This window comes from Catharus ustulatus, chromosome 9 (assembly GCF_009819885.2).
Source record: "Catharus ustulatus isolate bCatUst1 chromosome 9, bCatUst1.pri.v2, whole genome shotgun sequence".
Classification (NCBI taxonomy): domain Eukaryota; kingdom Metazoa; phylum Chordata; class Aves; order Passeriformes; family Turdidae; genus Catharus; species Catharus ustulatus.
In genome coordinates this window covers 8981700-9001960 of record NC_046229.1, presented here as the reverse complement: position 1 = coordinate 9001960, position 20261 = coordinate 8981700, and the positions used below count along the sequence as shown (strand labels likewise).

General features: G+C 42.7%; 1 protein-coding gene across 1 annotated transcript in view; it reads right to left on the bottom strand.

Annotated features, from left to right (window-relative positions):
* Nucleotides 1-20261, bottom strand: part of TRABD2B (TraB domain containing 2B) — a 265855-nt gene that overhangs the window by 105183 nt on the left and 140411 nt on the right. Inside the window, exon 3 of the mRNA XM_033066866.1 lies at nt 14986-15132. Coding sequence (XP_032922757.1) covers nt 14986-15132 — 147 coding nt within the window. The remainder of the gene's footprint in view (nt 1-14985; nt 15133-20261) is intronic.

The window sequence follows — 20261 nt, the reverse complement described above, 5'->3', positions numbered from 1 at the left end:
GAACCTAACAGTTTAAAAAGAGGAAAGGATAGCACATGCAGACACAGGAAGATGTACACAGAGTAAACCCCCTTATCCTTACATGCTATTAGGTCTCACCAGAGAAAACCATGCATTGCAACCCATAAATCCCTGGAACATTCCTGATAGCTAAGCAAGAACTGCTCCTTCATTCCCTGCTTTGTGAGATGTTTACAGACACAGCAGAAAGGCTGAAAGGACTTTGTTCAGGGCAGCAGATCCAGGAATGAGCCAAGATCCAAGCTGCAATGGACAGATAAACCAAAAGTCTCTTGATTGTTAGGACAACAATTTGTTTTGCACAGTGAAAGTGGCAGGTGTACCACAGGGTTTGGGAGCCCACGTGCCCTGCAGAGAGAAGAGCTGTAAGGGGCAGTGTCTGATGAGTGCTAACAGGACCCAAGCACGTTCTGGTGATTTTCTGTGCCTCACCACTGGAAAGCAGCTTAAGCTGCAAACCCCAGATTCAGATTTCTGAGTCCCTAGGTACATGTAAAGCTGCCAGGATTTCCAGTGTTAATCTGAGTCAGTGGTAATGACATTGCATGCACAGCCCATGAGGGGAGCATCCCTCACTCTCTGTGCTGAAACACTTCGTGCAGTGACTGTGTTACTTGGGTTAATTCCATCTCTGGTTTTCTACTATACAAAGTTCCTGTACTAATTTTCTAAAACTTGCCTTTAGTTTTTGTTTTTCAGCCCACCTCTTCCTGTTCCACTTGGTCACACGGTTTTATCACGATTTTTGTTTCTTCCCAGACTCTTCGCTCATAATGCTTCTCCAAAAGTTTTCAGCAAGTCTTAGTGAGAAAAACTGATTTCCATTTTCCCAGTGACTCTCCTTAAAGCTTTTTCATTGCAGCCCCATCTGCATCACTTCTAATATATGTGAGGGACCAAGCAGCAGAGATTTCTCACCATGCATTGTGCAGGATGAGTCTGCATCTCACTCAGACTAAAAGCTGTTCCCAGTTGAGTGAGACAGGAAAGGGGACCACATCTGAACCAGGGGATCCCAAGGGGATGGAGATAAAACTCCATGTAAGGAACCCTGCCCCAGCCTACTGGGTGTCACAGACCAGCTGGACCTTTGATTTTCCAAACTGCTTCTCAGCCTGCTTTGCCAAATCACTGTGCTCCTCACAGCATGTCCTTCCTTAAGGGTTCAGTCACAGTACCTGAGTCATTCCTTCCTCCTGGCTGTCCAGCATGGTTTGGTATCCCCACTGTAACTTGTGAACTCTTCAGAGCATGCAAGTACTTTGCACCTTGTTCTGAGTTTAGCCCTGAGCCAGCACTCAACACGAAATAAGTCCCATTAAGCCAGACCTATTGGAGACACCAGTTTCCTGTGAAAACCCAAGGAAGTTGCCTCCATGTCTGGCAAGAATAAGTGTTTGTCTCAAAGGGATGGAGGAGCAGACTGACGGTGTCAAAAAGATAAAATGCTGCTGGCTACAGCAGCGAAGGACACAGTGGTTTCCATTCCTGGTGAAAAACAGGGAGACATTTATATTGTAGGAATAAAGTCTGAGGAATGAGTAGCAATTTTACACTTGCAGTAACCTCTGTAATGCAAAGCTGCAAATCAATTGGTCCATGGAGACATCACAAACCTTTGCATCTCCTCTATACTGGGGCTCTCAGGCAGGAGCCAGGGAAGCCTTTAGGCACTGAAGTGGAAGGTGACATTTTCTGGAAGCATCTGAAGGCTCAACACCCAAATAAGAAGTCTCTTCTTCCTTGCTTCTGGCCGAAGTGAAGGCTGGATCCTGGTTTTGAATCACTGAGATGCTTTGGGGAAAGCAAGGGTCAGCCTTGCCTGTGAGCACAGCCTGCCCCTCACAAAGCAAGAGCAGCAGTGCTGGGGGACCAGGCAGCTTTGTGCATCCCACTGGTGATGGAGATTGTCCTGGTTTAGGCCACCCCAGGACGAGGTCTAGATAGCCAAAAACCAGATGTTGTGTAAGGTCTTTGCCAAGAGGGAAGCACCTTTCACCTCCTTGTGCAACTCCATCACTTGCAACCCTACATCTGCATTTAACCTACAGTTTGTTCCTTCTCTTTATCTAACCTAAAATACAGCACAAAAACCAGAGCCATTTACTTGCCCTTTTCCCCCTTCCCTTTATTTCCTTCTCTTTTGTGGGAAAAAGTTTTCCAATGGCAGAGAGATAAAACCAAGGACTGGATTTTGTCAATCTTCCTTTTGCTTTGCCCAAGGAACAAGACAAAGAAAGGCATCACCTGCAGAGGCACAGCATGAGCTACAGTCCTGCTGCACCGTGTGCATTCCTGCATTTCTGATGACTGGCAAAACCAAAATCTGCACGTGTGTTTCAGCAGGTGTGTGGCAGAGGACAGCAGATAAATGATGCAGTAAGCATGGCCCTACACAGTAGTGCAACCACACTCTGAGCTGACATTTGCCCCTTTAATCACCTCTGCTCCTCCCTGTATCCAGATCCTTTCCACAGTCAGTGACACCATGCCTGGCTTCAGGGAGACAGCTGCCCCTGTGGATTTAAGAAACCCTTAAACCAGACAGGGATCAGGAAGTCAAGGAACAGTCACACACAATTAGGAAACTCTTAACTGAAGCCAGAATTTAAATTCAGAGTTTTTTTGGAAAAGAGAAGATCTGTTATTTTAAAAGGATGGGCTAAATATGCACCAAAAGGATGCACCTTCCCCTTTCTACTTTTATTTTGCTTTAATTCTGAGAAAAAATTTGTTTTAGCATTTTAATGATATGACTGTTGTTTTTGAATGGATGAGACATTTGCTGTGCCCTTGGGTGAGAGACTGATCTAATAATAGCTGAATATTGCTACTAGTATTTAAATGTACGATGGAGTAGATGATGTGTCTGTTGAAAAACCAAAACTTCTAATTTTGCTGTTCACCAAGGAGAGTAACAGCTGGATCAGCAGAAAAACAGATCACCTGGGGTGTGCCCACTTCTAGTGGATACACATGACAAGAGGGAAACAGATTCCTTACATCCAGTCTCTGCAAGCTGTGCAGTTTGCTGAGAACCATTCTAGTGAAAACTCAATAATGCATCTCATTGAGGGGTTCAAGATAAAGAATATTTTGTTTTATTTAATAAGGTAGCATTCCTCCTTTTATCTTTTCCTATTTCCTTTAGGTTACAGCTCTCCTATGGACAGTACAGATGGACCAAAACCTCAGTCACTAGGCACACCCTGCATTTCTCAGTTAAACTTTTGAGGTTAAAGAAAGGCACTATGAGAATAAAAAAGAAATCCCAGCCTTGCAAAAATTTCTTGCCCTCCCCGCTGCCTGTGTAGTTTTACTTGGGTCAGTATCCCTGATGGAATATATGTGTGGATAAAGCTCTGTACACACGTCTGAGCTCACAGTGCTGTGGGATGTGGGCCATAATTCTTCACCTTTGAAGTCAGTGGGAGCTTTGGGGAGAAGAAAGAGGAAGGATTGTGGAATGGTTATGACACTACCCTGAAAAAATGGTTCTGCTCCCATGGGTGATACAAATCTCTTACATGATCACAAGCATGTCATTTGGGTTTAAACCTTCAAAGGAATCTCAGCACTTAACCTCCACTAAGTGTCTTTGAAGCATTTGGCTTTATTCCTCCTGTCTCTCAAAAGTCCATCTGTAAAATGGGGACAGCAAAACTTTCTACCTTGATGTTACATACAAGGCACTGGCTCAGTCTGGCTCTGGAGGAACCCAGAGGAAGATCCAAAGTCCAACAAGATGCTCAGCAGTAACCTCTCTTCCCACAAATTTCCACAGAGGCTTGGATTCTGCTGCAATCATTAGCATAACAGCTAACAAGATACTTTAGCACAGAAAAATGCATCAGCCATAACTCAAGATCTATGCTATGCTTTCAGCTTTGTCTGTAGAGACAAAAAGAAAAGACAAAAAAAAAAAAAAAGAGAGAGAAAAGCAAAATATCTTAGTGCAGAGTCTTTTATCACATTTAGGGCTTACTGCCAAAGTTCAGCTGAAAATGCTTTGACACGGGACTACATTAAAAGTACATCTTTTTTATTTACTATTTTTTAATATTTAGACAAATATTCTGGGCAGAGGCACAATGCCAGAGTTGTGAGTATCTATCTGCACATAATTTTTTTGGACACACATAAGCACCATCATCTTTGATTACATTTTTTTTCTCCTACTCTGGATTTATTGGCTACAGTGGAACTGCTCTAGACTCAGTCCAGTATCAAATCACTATCATGTGTGGAGTAACAGTGTTATTGTTCCTACTCCTATGCACTACATTTCCCAATCCTCTGATAACCTTGTTTACCCTTGTTCTGTTCCAGTGATGAGTGTGTATTTCTGGAATGTGCATTCAAATTGTAATATTATGTCAATCAAAAAACAACATTACCAACACTGGAATAAAGAGATGTGTGCCTTTCCTCACCTGCTTGTGGGCAGAGGTGATCTTCAACTATAATTCCACTTCCAGATGGAGAAGAGGAAGCTGAAATAGGGAAATGGGAAGCCAGCCCCTGCCATGAAATGTACAGTGATCCTAAAACCTCTCCAGCTATTATCTTCCCGTGTCTTTGTCAATCCTCTTGGTTTTTGAGACTCCTCTCTCCTAATCAGCAGATTAGGATCAAGGATTTTCAGCCTCATCTCCTGAGAAATATCCAAACTCCAGACTGCTGCAGGTACAGCATCACCACCAACAGTTGAAGGGATATCTCTTAATAAAGCAAACACCTTATTTCCTTATTTCTCCTTCTCTCCCCAGAGGTTTCACAGGCTAAATACAGAAAACAGAAGGTAGCACACCCAGGGTCAAAAGGGACAACCATGGCAAGACAGGGAGATGGCCATCAGCTTCCCGAGTTCCAGTCCAGCACCTCAGTACAAACCCCATCCATCCCTCCCTGACAAGAGGGCTCTGCCTCCACACTCGTAATCCTTATCTCCAGTTGTGAGCAGGGAGTTGTTCCCAGATCACGACAACTACATTAATTTTTTAAAAACATGATAAAGATTGGGTTCTCTTTATTAGTCTTCTGGTTTATGAGCTTTACGTGGGCAGAAGCCAGGAGACAAGTAAGGGATCTCGCTTTGAAGGATTTCCCTGCACCATGCAGGTCAGGAACCTTTACACAGTCGACAGCAGGAGGCAAGATAAGGATCTCAAGAGCTGACAGGCAGCTTATGGGCTGCCAGGGAGCCAGAGCAGCATCCCAAACCCGCTGGCTCCTCCAGCAAACCGAGCGGCCCTAAATTCACACCAGCCCTTCCTGGGTCACAGGCTGACAGCTGAGCTCCAGTTATCATTCCTCTATGAAGGGAGGACACCCTCCTGTTAACCAGCCCTGACAAGGCATTGTGGCTTTTACTGCAGGCCTGCAAAATATACTGCTCTGGACTTGGAAGACACCTGTTTTCCTCTGATTTATGGACCCTTCTGGCATCTGGGAGAGCAATATCCTCTTACTGCAGCCTCTGATAGGAAGGATGGAAATAGAGCAAAGTGGATAGGCTGTGAGAACAAGCATGAGGAGGAGGTGGCTGCCACAAAAGAAAAAGATGATGCCAACTCAACTGCTTTTCCTCCAGCACTCCAAAGCTTCCATCATGAGGGAGACCAGCAATGGTCAAGGAGGGACTGTTGGGTTAAACTGATTTAATCCAAAGCCCAAAGTTGGCAGCTGCCAAGAAGATAGGCTTCCAACTTGTTATGGAAAAGGGAAACCAGGAAGGAGTAGCCTCCAGTTTGAGCATGTGATTAACCCATGATAGCTTTCTTTAAAGCACCAAAATTTAAAGTAATATATTAGAAGTCTGAGTAGACTGTAAAAGTACTGTTTCATCTTTGGAGTAAACTTCACTTCCATCACTCCTTTCCCTTTTCCAGAGCTGGAGGGGGGAAAAAGACAAAAATACTTTTTGCTTGAAGGGAAGTGAAGAATACAAGTACGAACATTTCTTGGCACCAACTCTGGGGAGTCACTCCTGCCCACGAGCTAATTAATCCCTGCCCATCTCCCATCAGGGCTCATGGTCCATAGATGCTGCAGCTACATCACAGTTTAGTGAGATTTCTGTAACTGCCCTCTGATTTAAAGCTAGTGGGATACCCCTCAGCATGCCATGGCAACTTGAGTGTGAAAATAGAGGTATTTGAGTTTCAAACTGGCCACCTCAGATCTAGAGGACACTGGAGCATCTAAACTTGTAAATGGAAAATCACAAATAGGAGAAGATGTGAAGGGGAAAAGCAGGCTGAATGCCAGTGGAGTCTCTATGGACAGTGAATGACACTTAAAAACCAGCTCTTGCAGGTGACACAAAAGCTGTAGAGTCCTTGCTGGTCTGAGGGTAAAGCTGCCTGCAGACAGGGTGGGCTGCAGCCCTTGGACACTCCTGCATCTGCAGTTTCAGCCCCTGCTGCACCTGCATGGATCCCTCCTGGGAACACCAAACCCATCCTGCCAGGGCTGTGCTTCCAGGTGGCACCTGGCCAAACAACAGCTGTGTGTCCTGCCTAGTTCTACCTCTCTGTCCATTTGGGCCAAAAGAAAACATGTTTAAAAAAAAAATGGGCAGAAAGGCCACAGGGATGGGCTGTGCATCTCACACACTCACAGCTTGGGGGGGTGATATTTCTATCCCTGCTAAAGAAGACTTTCAACAAATCCCTGAGAAGTCATGACCTCCATGTATGTTTTCTATTTGTTTTTCCACACCAGTTAAATAGCTGCTTTCCAAGCACTTGGGGGGAAAAAAAAGGAAAAGAAGAAGCAAGCAACACCAACCCCTCCTCCAAGGCCTCCCTCCCCACCCCAACCCTGTCCCTGCTCCCCTTGGTCGCGATGCCAAAATATGCAGCCGGCCTCTCTATCTGAATGAATGTTTTGATTAAAAAAGTCTTAACAAAACACAGTCAGAACAACCATCCCATCCCTCTTTCTGCAAGCTTCACCCAACTATGTGGAGTATATTTAGGACCAGATTACAGGGACCTGCTCATTAATTGACTAAGGATGACAAGCCTGCAGTGTATGCAAATAAAGGTTTGGGTTTTGGAGGGGAGGGTAAATCTTAACAACCTAATGATACTCCTGCCACACTTAAAACCCTTTTAACATTGGGATTTTTTTGAGGCCAGCTTTCATGAGCTTGCAAACATATGGAAAAGTTCAAGTTTTTCTATTTCCCTTCCAAATGCTTTCCTTTCTTTGACAAAGAGTATTTTTTTCTGCTCTGACACTAAAACCATCACCTATTATATTGCCATGACACCCAAGTAAAGATACTGATCAAAGGGCAAAGCAGGGCAATAAAGTGAAAAAACTGGGCCAGAAGGTTTGGGTTTGAGGCTGGTTTATTAAATAACTGCAATTCTTTTTCCAAAGGTATTTTTCATTTTGTCTTCTGTTACACAGTGGGAGAACAGCTGGTTAGTAGTGGGTACAAACTCAGGTTTGGTTGTCTTGGATATGTATTGTTCAGGGCTCTTCAGTGAATATTTTCCATCCCTGTTTAGTGAGATTTCATGAAAAGTCTGAATGTCTATGTGACATTTGCAATTTTATTTTAACCTGAGGCGAGTCTGATCCAAAATATATGATTTGCACAATATCACATAACTGAGCAAGAAGCAGAAATCTGGTTCATAACACAACAGCAGCTGGGCTGGACATGGGACCTCCAGGACTGACCCTCAAGGGAGTGCACTGCAGAGGTGGCTCTGCCTTCCTGTTTGGTCCTGGAAAAAGACCAGGTTCTCCCAGTCCAACCAGCTGTCGAGTTATGCTGTGATCTGAGACAAACTGCATGACACCTTTTGAACTGATTTTAACTTTCTTTAAGGTGGGGTTAACTTGAGAGGTCTAGTACCAGATGAAAAGATGGAGAACATCTCCAAAAAAGCCTTTAGAAATGCAACAAGGACCAGGAGGAGAAAAGTAAGGAATTATTCAGATTAAGTTACCCTTGAAATGGATTTCTTTGCTTTCAAGGTGGTGGAACTCTACAAGCCTTTGGGTTTTCCAGCATCAGCTCTCTCAGAGGACAGCAGATCCAGGTCTGAAGTCACCATCAGAGAGCTCAGCCAGTGCACACTGGATACCTGATCTATGGCATTCACCGTTTGCTGATGCACACCAACAGTGTCAGATCAGGAAATGCTGAGTACCCAAGAACAATCTTTTCAGTGACACCTAACACTAATCCTGCCAAGTCCTGCCAAACCAACCAAGCTGCCCCCTGTTCCACTTTTCTCCCCCTCAAAGTCATAATGAGGAGCAAATACATCATCTAGATAAAACAAGAAGAAAGAAAAAGCACTTTTTACACTCAACTAACAAGATACTATTTAAAATACTAACAAGTCTTTTTCATTTCTCTTTAACAAGTATTTCCAAGAAACACTTCATAAAAATGGCTCTTTAAAAAGAAGGGAAAGTAAATGCTTTACAGCAAACATACAGCACTGCACAGAAAGCAGCACCTTCCACTCCAAATATTTTTTACCAATCACTCTTTCATACCCATTTATAGTCCATTCCCGTACTAATAAATACAGATAGTTAACAATTCTTAAACGTTTTAATGTAAATCAGGCCTTTTCTGTAGGCAAATACGTTATTTTTCTAATAATGCAGTAGTCTGAAAGAAAAATCTTAGCTTTTAAATGTCTTGTTCCAATTTCTCCACAACTCTCTCTTCTCTCACATTGCTTTCTTCATGGAAAGAGGAGGGAAAAAACTTCCAAGGTAAAATAACTCCAAATGCAAAGATGTCATGAAAATTTTCAAGCAAGAACAACCTATTTTCAAAACCTGTAGCATGAAAATTATCTGGGCATGTTCCAGATTATTAATAAAAAAACAATCTCTGCAATGTTTTCCCCAGCACTGTCATCAACAAGTAGACTTCACTCTCAATCTGGATCTGCAACCAATTTTCTGAAACACATAAGCCAAAATACAATATTGCTCCAATCTGGAATCCTGTTCTGACATAATATGAAAATTAGACTCTGAAGATTTTGGCTACACTTCTGTTTTCTCGTTCCAAATGCTCACAGTGTACCAAAACACGGAGCTGCAACTCAGGTGCGAGAGGAAAGAAATGGTGATGCCACCAGAGCAGAGCAAGAGCTGCTGTGAGCTGTGGGAAGGCAGCAAGAGGAAAGAAATGATCCCACCACAGCAAAGCAAGAGCTGCTGTGAGCTGTGGGAAGGCAGCCCCTCTGCAGGGGGACAGGAGCAGGTGGGGACAGGCTGTGCTGGCTGTGGGCACAGCAGCACCGAGCACTGGTGTCACCAAGCACTGGTGTCACCGAGCCCTGGGCTGGCACCAGTGTCCCCCTGACCGACCCTGCCTGCAGCCACAGTGGGAAACCCGTGGGATGGCTCCCCTGGTGCTGGACACAGCCTTGCCCTGGCTTTTCTGGAAAGCCACAATCGTTTTCCCTGGAAGAAGGAGAGGCTGTGCCAGCTCGCCTGCACTTTGTTAGGGCTGAGAACGATAAGATGCTTCCAGAGCGCCGCGTTACAATGGCTGTGCCTTCAGTTCATGGATTTATCTTCCTCTGCCCTAGATAAAACTCCATTCCTTGGACAAATTAGGTCTGCTTGTCATTCAACACTCTACCTAATGGTCTCAGCTGGGTGTTTCTGCACTAACTGAAGCTGGAGCATTCCACAGATAGTTCTCATTGATTTGAGAAATAATCCAGAAATCCAGTTGTATTTTATCCAAAATGACAATGGGGCAAGTTAATGATGTAATTAGAATTATCAGGACCCTTAAATCTTAAAGGACACGTTTCAGTGAAGGATGATAACATTTTTAAAGGGGTATGTAACACAACCTGGTGATTTATAAACAGCAAGTGCCTTGTGAAGTGAGGCACTAAACATTTCCTTCTTTGATTTAGGGAGGCTGATACTGACATGGGCTTAGTTTATGAATCTCTAATGTCATGCTATCAAGATCATCATATGCTTTTCAGAAGGCAACACCCACTATCTAAATCCACCCATGGCATTTCAAACTGCAGAGGCAACTTGAGATATGGATGGCATCATTTGAGTAAGGTGTCCAAAAAACTTGTTTTTTCTGATGGCCACAGCTTGAAGGAGGTGGCACCTGAAAGGGGTTGAGACCTGTCTGAAAGCTGTGGTGACCATCACACAACTTCCTGCACAGTTTGTTTAACTGTGTGGGATGAAGTCAAGACCTTGCACCTGCTGTCAATGACAAGATCCTTATGCTGAGCTGAGCACAAAGCCTGTAAACTGGCTTAGACACTCACTTGATTAATTCACTTTGATATCCAGTGATGGCTGGGATGAATACAATGCCTGCTGAAGGCATGGAAATATTCTCCATTACTTCAGTGGGCTCTCAATACAATCTAACACACAAATCAGAAATGATCCCAGGAAGAAAGAAGCTTTGCAAGTGTCAGGTGTGAGTCTTGCCCCACGCTGTTTACCCTGAATGGGACAGGTAAATAACAAGAATGAAACCTGGGTAGTTGGGCCAGTAGAAATTGTCTACAAAGTGATCAGCAAAGCTGCAGGTCTCTGACATGCCAGATCAGCAATGAGAGAGAAAAACCCATCTTCTCTTGGGACAGGAGCCACTCCTCAGGTCAGGACAATGGCTGAGGACAGAACATGAGAGAAAATAGCAGGAGACCACAGCTACGATTTTTGGGAAAGGCTGAAGGACAAAAATCTCAGCCTTGGATTTTCAGTTTGTCTCTTAATAAAGACTACATAGAGGTACAAGGAAATAGAACCAGCTAATTCAAAGCTGGCAAAGATGAATTTGCTTTACAGAACTGTCCTTAAAAATGCAATAGCTCAAAACTCACCACAGGAAGTAACTGGTGCAAAATACCCTACACAATAAATTGTTCTGCACCCTACTTTTTTTCCATGGAGGCTTCGAGTCAGTAGGCAATTTCTCAGCTGTCTCAGGTAAAAAAAATAAACAAAAAGCAAAAACATCTGGGGACAGATAATTTTCTAATTTTGAACTAACAGATTTTTTGCATTTTAATAGTTCTGGACACACTGACCTCAATTCCCTAGTGAGACCTTCAGACAGAAGTTAAAACCACTGATCTAATCCAAGCCATTTTTGCTTTTAGGGAACATTTACAAAAGCAGAGAAAGAAACTGACTTCTTTGAGGGGAAAAATAGTCTGGAGAAAGAGTAGAAATACACCCATCCTATCTTTAGCTTAGAATACTTTGTCTTTGGTATCATTTTGACTCTCTGCCCAGAAGCCTCAGCATAAGCCTCTCAATTGCAGAAGTCACAAGAGAATCAAGTGTTTGAAGAAGGCTATTGAAAAAGAGAGATGCTTCCTACTGCACTTTTGGGTCATAGTCTATGTTATTAAACTCACCCCCTTAAAATTTTACTAAGTTTAAATAAGGATTTTTACATTTGGAAAAACGCTGCTTGCAAACAAAGTTTAAAAAAAAAGGAGAGGGAGAGGAATGATGAATGTAATATAACCACAGGAAAGCAGAGGTGTTTCCTCTTTCACTGTTCTTAATTAAAATAAAATTTAAAAAACCCACTGAAACTGAGCAGGATTTGTTTGCTGCTCTGCTCTCATCAGGGCTGATGGCTCTGGGAAAGGAGGGTCAGGGACAGGGGGCCCTGCTCACATCCCTTCATTCTGGGCACCCTGGCCAAGCTGCACTCCCCAAGCCCAAGGAGCAGCATCTCCCTGGGTGGTCCTGTCCCTGCCCAGGGGTGACAAAGGAGCTGTCCCCTGACCTAAAACCTGTTTGGACTAGGAAGTGCCTTTCCTTGCACCTTTCCTCCCAGCACCATCCTGTCTGTGCACCCCCTTGGCACAGTCCTGGTCCCAGAAGGACTCTGCCCTCCCCTCCCAAATGCTGCAGGACTCAGGAATCTGCAGGAAACCACACACTTCCCAAACTCTCTTGGGGAGGCTGGAGATGCTCAAGGAACTAATCTGCAATGTCAGGTCAACAGTGCTGCTATTTCCTCTTTTGCTCCTTTCTGCTCCAAGATGATTTTGTTCCAAAGGCACCTCAGCATCCTGCAGACAGGTACTGATTTTAGCAAGTTACTGCCACCACATACTTACTCCCCCTGGCCCTGCCACTGTCCCCACAGTGACCTTGGACTTTGTCACCTCCTTCCCAATCCATGACAGCCACCTCAACCATCAGCTCTGAGCAGAGCCAACTGATGGACAGTTCACCTTTATTCTGCAGCTCCTGATAACCTTCAAGGAACAAGAAGGCATGAACAACCTTAAACAGCACCTCAAATTAGTACTCACAGAATGAGTGTCCCATCCTTTTGCAGTTCTCCTGAGATGCACAGATGGAGCTGAATTCCCTGGCCTCCAGCATTCACACAGGTGTTGATTTCACAGCCCCATTCCTGATCTTTTGTTCCATTCTATGGGGTATTTCAAGGCTGTGTTAACAGTACCAGCTTCAACTCTCATCAGAGCTCTAAAGAGCTGGGCCAGCAGCTGGATATCATGGAAGAAGGGACACACCTTCTAAAAATCACTGTGGCACTCTTATCTCTCAAGGCTGGCATGGGTACCTGCCCTGAACTGCAGGAGACTCAGCACATGATAAATCCCTGTGCCACATTTAGTGTCTCCAGAGAGAGATCCCATGGGGGATCTTTCATGTGTAATATCTGAGCCAGGCTAATCTAATTTTGTAACCAAATGGCAAAAACTCTCCATGACAGACAGAGTCTTTCATCCTTGCAAAAAACCACACAGAACAAACTTTGGAATGACCCCAACTGGCAAAACCTGACTTGAATAGGGAGTTTATTTTACGTTTTAATTTTCTATTTTGTTCTGCTTGCAGTAAAAATAAATGGCATGGAGCTGGTTTATAAAAACACTACCAAACAAAAAACTCTTTACCCAACAGTACTGCACAATATTTAGAATTCTGCAGGGACCAGTATACATAGAGGGATTTTAATTTTCCATGGCCTGTAAGCGTTACAATCTCCATCAACTGTGTGCACTCTGGGACCATGACTAACACCCATGCTCAAACCCTGACTGCTTGTTGGCTTCTTTCTTCTGTCTTTAACACTGTTTTGAAACTCACACTTGCTCCAATAATTTGCAGGAATAAAGAAGTTTTTACAGCAAATGGTTCCTCTCAAGTCTAACCCACTGGTCTGCTATAGGACAATGAGTCAATAATTTAGAGGTGTCTGTGAGTCCATGCAACTGCTATGAATGACCACAACTCATCTTAGGGACAAAGGCTTTACTTATTAGGAGAAATTACACTGGTGGAGATTGAAAGGTGACACAGGACATTCAGACACCAGGACTGACTTCATGGGTTTGACTACTAGCAGTACTTTCAAAGCATCCATGGCAAATATTCCACAACATCTTGCTTGTTTGTTCCTTGTTTATTATGTGTGCTGTGCCTCAATATTTCAGGAATAGTTACAACTACTGACTTCTCCAGGATCCTCTAAAGTCATGAGCTCTCTACCTTTTCCAACTCATATTCCCCATCTTTAAAGATGTATTCCCACCCAAGCTGCTTTCTCCCTTTCTCCCCTTACTTTTCAGTGCAAGGCTGACCAGAAGGAACAGCTCTGGCAGCTTTGGTATGAGACACTCTTGTGTTTCAGTGCTCCCACGTTAACCACCCTGGTATGTCCTGCTCAGTCACACTAAGACAACGCTTCATTTTCTAGGACTGAGTTAACTGGGACACCAAAGGGATTTTATCCTATGGGGGCCTCGCTTGCTCGGCTGTTCTGATGAGGAACAAGTGACACACAGAGCCCTGTGCAACCCAAGACAGTGATGGCAAGATAAAAATGTCTCAGAGACCTCTGCCCCAATCCACAGACTGAGTAGATTCTCAGTTCTCTTTGGAAGTCCCATAGTTCTCCTTGATTTGCATTTGCTAGTGGTAGACTGCTATCATGATTTAATTCTTTCACTGGCAGGACACATCCAATACTGTGGCTGTCAAAATTACACAGGTTTGTCCCAAGTGAGTCGCTGCACCTGAGACTGGAATCTGAGAATACTGATCAAAAAAAGGAGATGCTGGAGATGACATCTGAAGACCAAGCTTCCATAGAATTAACTGGAAAGGAGAAAGAGGAATCTCAGTTTGACATGATGCATCAAACTGGTCTGGAAAGCAGATTTCTGCTCCCTTGGGAGTTTTTAATAGCTTTGGATAACTAAGATAAACAGAGACTGAAGGGCTGCCTGAGACACATACAAAATTATTGAATTATGACATGTTTGAGAGGTTATTTACTTTATAGAGTATTTACATAAGGTCCACTTCCTCCTCATATATAAGCTCAAACATTACAAATATTCCCCCTCCATCCTTAATGAGGGGTCTGCATTCAACAGCCCCAAACATCCAGAATTAACTTTTTTTTCAAGAACATCCTTAGGAAAGTTTTCCAGGCAGCCCATTCCTTGTTCCTAGTAACAAGCAATAGGACAAGAGGAAACAGCCTCAAGTGGTGCTAGTGGGGGTTTGGATTGGACATTAGGAAAAATTTATTCATCAAAAGGGCTGTCAAGTACTGGAACAGGCTGCTCAGGGAAGTGTTGGAGTCGCCATCCCTGGAGGTATTTAAAAGATGTGTGGATGTGGTGCTTGGGCACACAGTTTAGCTGCAGACTTGGCAGTGCTGGGTTAGCAGTTAACTCCATGATCTTGGAGGTCTTTTTGAACCTAAACCATTCTATGATTCCCCAGAGCCTGAGAAAAACCAGAGAAATTCCACTCTCTCACCAGGCAAATGAGGCACGTGTGGAAAGAAAACACAGGGCATGAAAAGGAAGAGGGGGAAGAGGAGTCAGAATATGAAGTGATGACTGGGATATTGCCATTAAAGCAGCTGATTTTTCCTCAATTCTCTGGCCCATCTGGAACAATTCTGCTCACCTGAGAAGTGTCATGGTTGAATATCACAGCATTCAGGTCTCCACAGTTGTAGTGCTTGATGAGATCCTCAGTGGTGTAAGGGGCCTGCAAACTCCCTGCTCGGAGGCTTTCGTGCTGGAGCAGAGTTTGGTTCAGGGCAAACAGCACCTGCAGAAACACAGGCAGGAGGAGAGAAAAAGTTAAAGATACTAGGAATCAAAACAACAAGGATTAAAGGACAAAACTGAAAAACCTTGCTGCACCTGAAGTCTATTCCCTTGATCCACTCTGGCCCACAGTAACAAGGGATGGTCTTTAGGCATTCCCAAATGGAAAAGCATCCAGGTGCAAGACCCTGTTCTATTCTCCACAGAGTACAACCTCACAACAGATACACACTGCTCACAGTCTCAGAACTCCTGGGCTCCCTGTGCTGGTTAATTTGCTGCATGACAGACACTGGAATGGAAATGCCCCTAAATGAGGAAACTTCTCTTGCCTCTGATTGTTTAATGTACCTGAGTTTAAATCCAAAGCCCCAACTTAGCCGAAAAGCTTTTGAGAAAAAAATCAAAATCTTCTCAACTTCTAAGTCAAAGGTGCATGACTGTAGTAACAGAAACTTTAGGAAATTCATCATTAGTCTCCCTCTTTTTGTTGTTCCTCCTTCACTCACCCATTGCAAAGTAAGAACAGAGATATAGATCTGTAATACAGATCCCAACAGACTGGTCTAGTATCCCCATCCCAAACACGAAAAAAAAACCAAAAAGCCGAAGCTCTATTTACTGTGTAATTCTGGGTAAAAAAAAAAAAAAGCCCTTAAATATTAGATTTTTTTTTCCTTTAATAACCAAGCAAAAGCCAAAAATCCCTAAACAAACAAATAAAAAGCCCCCCACCACAAAAACCACTCCACATCCCCCCAACAAAAAACCATATAAAGCCAAACAAAAAAAAGACTGCTAAATTTCATATGCACTACCAAAAATCTTTTTAGATTTGTGACAGACTGTGTTATATACCAGCTATTGAACCACCAAGTCTGGGCTTTACATGTTCTGCTTTCCAAGAACCTTCTGAAGAAACTTGATAAAAAGTAGATGAATAAATCAGAAGAACAGCAGTGAAGACTATTGTCATGAACTATATAATAAACAAACACACTTTTTCTAAAATAAAGTGGAATGTGGTGACTGCGAATCCAGAGTTCTGAAAAATTATACTGATGTGTAATTTTTCATGAAAAGACTCCTGCATCCCTCAGTCTCATATTTCTCCACTTTTTGAGCTTTTCTCATTTAAAACAGCAGTGCCCCAGCCTTCCCAGAGAATAACAATCATCTCAAAATCTGGGTAAGGTAATCCCTGCTGAGCTGCAGTCTGGGACCTGAATTCTTACCTTCTTAAATTTTAGCAACTGAACCCACTTCAAGGAGTGAACCCAGGAAGAGTTTAAAATCAGCAATTTACATATGTATTTGCAGGATGGAAGTTTTTCTTAGTTTAAAATTATGATTCCCATTGAAGTTTATCTGAATGTGGAGGAAAGGAAGTTGCGAAATCTCATGTATATAAAAAAGAGTATTGGATATTTAATTATTAATAATAACATTGATAATGTTAATAATAGCAATAATAACAAAGGATCTTCAGGGCAGCCTCAATAAAAAGCTGTTACATGCTGACTAAAATACACAAATTGGGTTGAGGAAAAGCAAATGGTATTTTTAACTTAGGAAAAGAAAAAAGATGTTCTTTCAACTGAACCTGTTATACTTCAATTCAGCAATCAGTTCCCCATTAAGAGCCAAGCCTAAAAGATTTCCTTGCCCAGATCTAAGGGTCTCTTCAGGCTTTTCTACAAAGAGATCAAACTTTCCCAGGACCACAGCTTGAAGTTAAGCATCTTCCTAACTTAGTTTATCTCTAATTCAAAAAATATGCAAAAAACACAGTTTGAAAAATTTCTAACCTTTGAAAGGATCTGAGCTTTTACTTTTTCCCCTAAGGGCTACAGCTCGAAGAGGAAGTGGTTCATCCCAGGATTTCCTGGGGATTCTAAACATTTTGACTAATAAAAATAAAAGCTTAGAAAAACATTGACAGGAAAAATGAGAGCAGAGGTTTTCCCAAAATGCTTTTAGCAAAATCCTTCTCATTTTTGATTTTTTAAACAATGGATGTTACTGGATTTTTATATACAAAATATGTATACACACAGGCACACACACACATATACAAACCACCAAAAAGCCCTGAAGGCAAGACCGTGTGTTTTATGATAAAATATTAAGAAAGCAATAAACAAATCCTTACTTACTTTACTCCCAATGCCTCCTCCCTGCCTTTTTTTTTTTTTTTTTTTTTTTTTTTTTTTTTTTTTTTTTTCTGGGCAAACCAGTCCTGTGCATTAATGCTCTGGAATAAATTTGGACCCTATTATATTATTTCAGTCACATTTGCAGGGGGATAGAGATCAAGGAAAATTGTCTATGTGTTCTTCAAAAATCAGCCTGCAGGGAAGTTCACAGTACAAGTTCACTTCTTATAAGACACCACATATTCCAAATGAGAGACAGTGAGTTATTTTGCAGGTTTTGGCAGATGGCCCCCCATGATTTCATTAGCACCAGGACATTCATGTCCCTGCTTTCTGCCCCAGAGCAGCTTTGGGTGCTAGAGGTGATGCTGGCCACCAGCTGAACCCATCCAGCACGCTGCTGTCACCGTGGGGAGCTCAGCACTGGGTTCAAGCTGCTGCCCCTAAAGCTACTCCAAAGATTTTATTTTAGGAAGAAAGTTAAAATTAGAAATTTGAACACTTGAATATGCTAAAGGAAAACTGTAATTAACCAATTTCTAGAGAAGTCTTGCTTTATCAGGCCATAACCACCATGGATTCTGGTTGGGTGGCTCAAAACAAATTTAAAGAGAAGTGGGGTCTCATCACAGTTGCCTGCGTCCTAGCTGGATTTGTACACTATTTCCTTCACAGTCAGGTTAAAGCCAACTTAAAACCTGAATTTATTTTTCCTTACTGTTCAGATAATGCCACAAAAACAACGCTGCTTCCTTCCCTCCTGTCTATCTTAATACCAGTGACCCCACGACCCCCAGCCTAATCCTCTATCTGAGTTAAATCTCCCAGAGCTGCCTGAGATTACTGAACAACTGATGACTTCAAAATAAACACACTTAGAGTGACTGCCTATACACAGTCCCACCTAATAAACAGAGCAGACAGGATTTGCTCTGGGAAGCAATGGGAAGTTATGACTTTGGCTCTTGGGAAGTGCATTTTTATTCACACAATTTATGGTCCTCACCCTGGTGTGCTTTGAAGACATTTTTGCATGTCTGTCTCTGGCCCCACTGTTTGTGACTGACCAGCCTTTTAATCTGGGTGGTGTCATTCCCCCAACACAGAGATTTTAGTTGGGTGTTTGGAGGCACCATTTCAGCCCTCAGGGCAATCCTGTTTTACTGTCAGTGGGAGTGGGTCCCCCTAGTCCCACACAGTGCCAGGGACCACTGGTCCAGACATTTTTGGAATAGTTTTGCACAGCCTTTGGATATCTCAAGGAAAAGGGGCTGGACCAGTGAGGACCTTCCCTAACAGCTTTATTCATCACCTTGACCCCCAAATAGAGTTCCCTCTCTCTGTGCTTCTGGACTGCAGAGCCAGCAGTCACACTAGAATAGAAGGAATGAATTACAAAAGCAAACCTCCCATATAAATCAACTTGAAAGTTTATGGTGTTTAACTTTCACCTCCGAAAAGATAAAGCATTATAAAACCTCCAAACCACACATAAAGCAAGCAGACACAAGTGCAGTGGGTCCTAAGGTCTTGAGGCTGGCACTGCCCAGAAGTGTTGGTATCAGTTGTCCTTGGCACAGTCTGAACTTTGTTTTGCAAACACACTGGTGAGGTTGGTGGTTTGATATAATGTGAGAATTTAATGAGAGTTGGTTTTTAGGGAAGTAAACCTAATCTACAGACACAGATCTAGAGAACCACTGCCACCTTTTTAAAGAGGCAGGAGAAAAGAGTAAGTGTGTACTTGGACTGGGCTTAGGAACACTCCAGACTTTCCACCAGAAATCATTTTCTTCACTGAACTTTGGGAGCAAAGCTAGATGAAAATCCCATTTGCTCCAAGGTACTCTCACACCCATTCCCATATTATGTTTTATTGTGCCAGGCCAGCAGCTTCAAACTGGACATTTGAAGGCTCCTGAAGGCCAGCACCATGTTAGTGCTGTATGTGACAGCAAAGGAGGAGAAATCACAGCCTCTGTGCCAGACAGATTCCTCCTTATCCATGTGCTGTACATTTGTCTCTAGTTGAAGAGCATAAGAAGGCCCAGCAAACAAAAACCAAGCTAACTTTCATCAAACACATCACCTTCCTGGTTATGTCGCTGGTCTACCTGTGGAATCAAGTGGAAAGATTGCCAGGTCCACCTCTTCAATTTTTCTAACTAAAGCCCCAAATAATGCCAAAATGGAAAAAAAAGAACTTTGTAGGAACATCTAATAAGCAACTGTAAAATAAAACAAGAAACCTTATTCACAGATAAAATGCTTGAGTGGTCCCAAACCTTCCTATGAAATATAGTGCAAATAAAACAGACAGCAAATTCAGGAATTAAAACAGAAGAAGTGCATTTTTTGTTAAGCTTAAGACAAATTGGAGCAGTGTTCTTCTGGTGTGTTTGCTATACAGGAGACTTGAAGATGAAAGGCAACCCTAGGAAAACTCTCAGGCCAAGCTTTGCATTCACAGTAGCTGGAATTACAGGATGACCCCTGCACAGACCCATGATTAATAACAATACCACAAAAACAAGTACTTAAATTTCACACTATGATGTCAGCCCTTGAGCAGGCAACTTATTGTTTTCCTTTGCTCTCCCTTCTGGACACGTGCCACCACAATGCAAACACTAAATAAGCATTACTGGAAGTGTTTGAGTGACTATATCCTGTCAGTGCCCAGATTGCAATTCCAGAAAACAAATATCCACTCTCCTATTTGGTTCAAAACAAACTGCAACATCAATATTGAGATACACACTTCTGCAGGAGTTCTCCTTTTGCAGTTATCCTAATCTGTAATCAACCCAAATATACAGTTTCAGATCAAAATAGTTACTTGGAAAAAAAAATAGAAGAAAGAAAAATGCAAGTCCCTGATTTTCCAGATTAATGAAAAGCAATAAAAGTGCTTGCCCAAATCTGTTCAGTTCCATTGGTTTCCAGAAGACGGGTTTCCCCTTTCCTTGAATCT